This window comes from Rhagoletis zephyria, unplaced genomic scaffold (assembly GCF_001687245.7).
Source record: "Rhagoletis zephyria isolate East Lansing unplaced genomic scaffold, Rhagoletis_zephyria_1.1 Rzeph_scaffold_68143, whole genome shotgun sequence".
NCBI classification, from domain to species: Eukaryota; Metazoa; Arthropoda; class Insecta; order Diptera; family Tephritidae; genus Rhagoletis; species Rhagoletis zephyria.
Window position 1 is genome coordinate 1 of NW_016225194.1, and position 1378 is coordinate 1378.

General features: G+C 42.5%; 1 protein-coding gene across 1 annotated transcript; it reads left to right on the forward strand.

Moving 5' to 3' along the window:
- Window positions 1-864: 864 nt before the first annotated feature.
- On the forward strand, window positions 865-1372 carry LOC108356956 (DNA replication licensing factor Mcm7-like; the record flags this gene model as incomplete). The annotated part of the gene is made up of 2 exons (XM_017608052.1): window positions 865-1027; window positions 1088-1372. Coding segments are annotated over exons 1-2 (316 nt in total), but the record flags the coding sequence as incomplete, so codon positions are not given.
- Window positions 1373-1378: the final 6 nt, after the last annotated feature.

Below are 1378 nucleotides of genomic sequence, written 5' to 3' on the forward strand. Positions count from 1 at the left end.
ATTCTGCTCAGGTATGAGTTTGGCCTGCTGCAATAGCCAGCCGAAGCAGTCAGAGTTCTGTCCCGTCCACGTCCGGTGGTTGTGTGCCTAGGACGGCATTCACAGGACGGGAGTCTACATAACTCGAGACTGATGATGAACACTTATTTGAAATATCCAAAAAAATCGCCAAATTGGCGCGAAAATGCCAAATCTGGACACTCTGGTTGCTCTGTGAATTGCTCTGTGTTAACGCGAAAAGCAACACCAAAAAGAAGTTGCAGAAAATGAGCAAAAATAGTTTCTCTGTGTGAGCCCAGTCTTAGGGACAAACCGCCGTCAAACCTTCAAACACCCCCATACACAGCACAAATGGCTTGAAGCAAAGGGAAATTTCGCTTGGTTTGTCAAACCGCTTGTGTGGTGTATTTCGCTCTTAACAGGCTAACCTAATATTCACGCACGCCGCCAATTTATTGTCAAAAATTTCTCATGCTCATGCAACTTGTATGAGATCAACCGAAATTGAACGGCGTGCGTATGAAGCTAACTCAATTTCCAATTTTTGTTCTGCGTGACATTTTGATTTGACGTTTCGCTCAATGAAATCAAATGCAAACGCATGCAAGTCAATTTCGGGTGACGCAAAAAAACAAATTCGACGGCATGCGTACCAAAACGCAAGCCGCGAATATTAGGTTAGCCTGTAAATACTGTACAGTTCCATGAACCATGTCTTTCGTTCATGGTACAGTTCTGTTGTTGTTGTAGGCGTGTTCATGTTTTCGGAGTCCTTTCATGCAACTCTGCCAGGTTTTTGTTTCTTTGCCGAACACATAGATGTCGCTAAAGTGTGCTGTCATCTGCGTGTGTGTGTTTGGATTTTGGCGCGAAATAAACAAAAGTGACCAAAAAGTGTGCGTTGCAGCTGGCAAAAGTGCATTGCGTTTTGAAAAACTGTTCTAATATCCAATATAATTGCAATTTTTACACACAAGAAAGTAAATTTTTGAGAAAATGCCGCGTCGAGATTATGTACAAGATAAGGGTAAGTATGTCGCTCTCTATATTGTCAATACCCTTCGTGAGGATAACATAAATTTTACAGAATCAATTAAGACCTTTCTGTCCGAGTTCTGCAAAGAGGATGACACCGGGAAAAAGCAATTTGTTTACGCACATCAACTTGTGAAAATTGCCCATCGCGAACAAATACTTATCACAATAGATCTCGATCATGTATCAGAATTCAATGAAGAGCTTACAGAAGCCATTATTTCCAATTGCCGACGCTATCAAGCGATGTTCAGTGACGCTATTGTCGACCTTCTGCCCAGCTTCAAAGAACGCGAGGTTCCAGCCAAGGACGCCTTGGATGTTTACATCGAACACCGCTTGT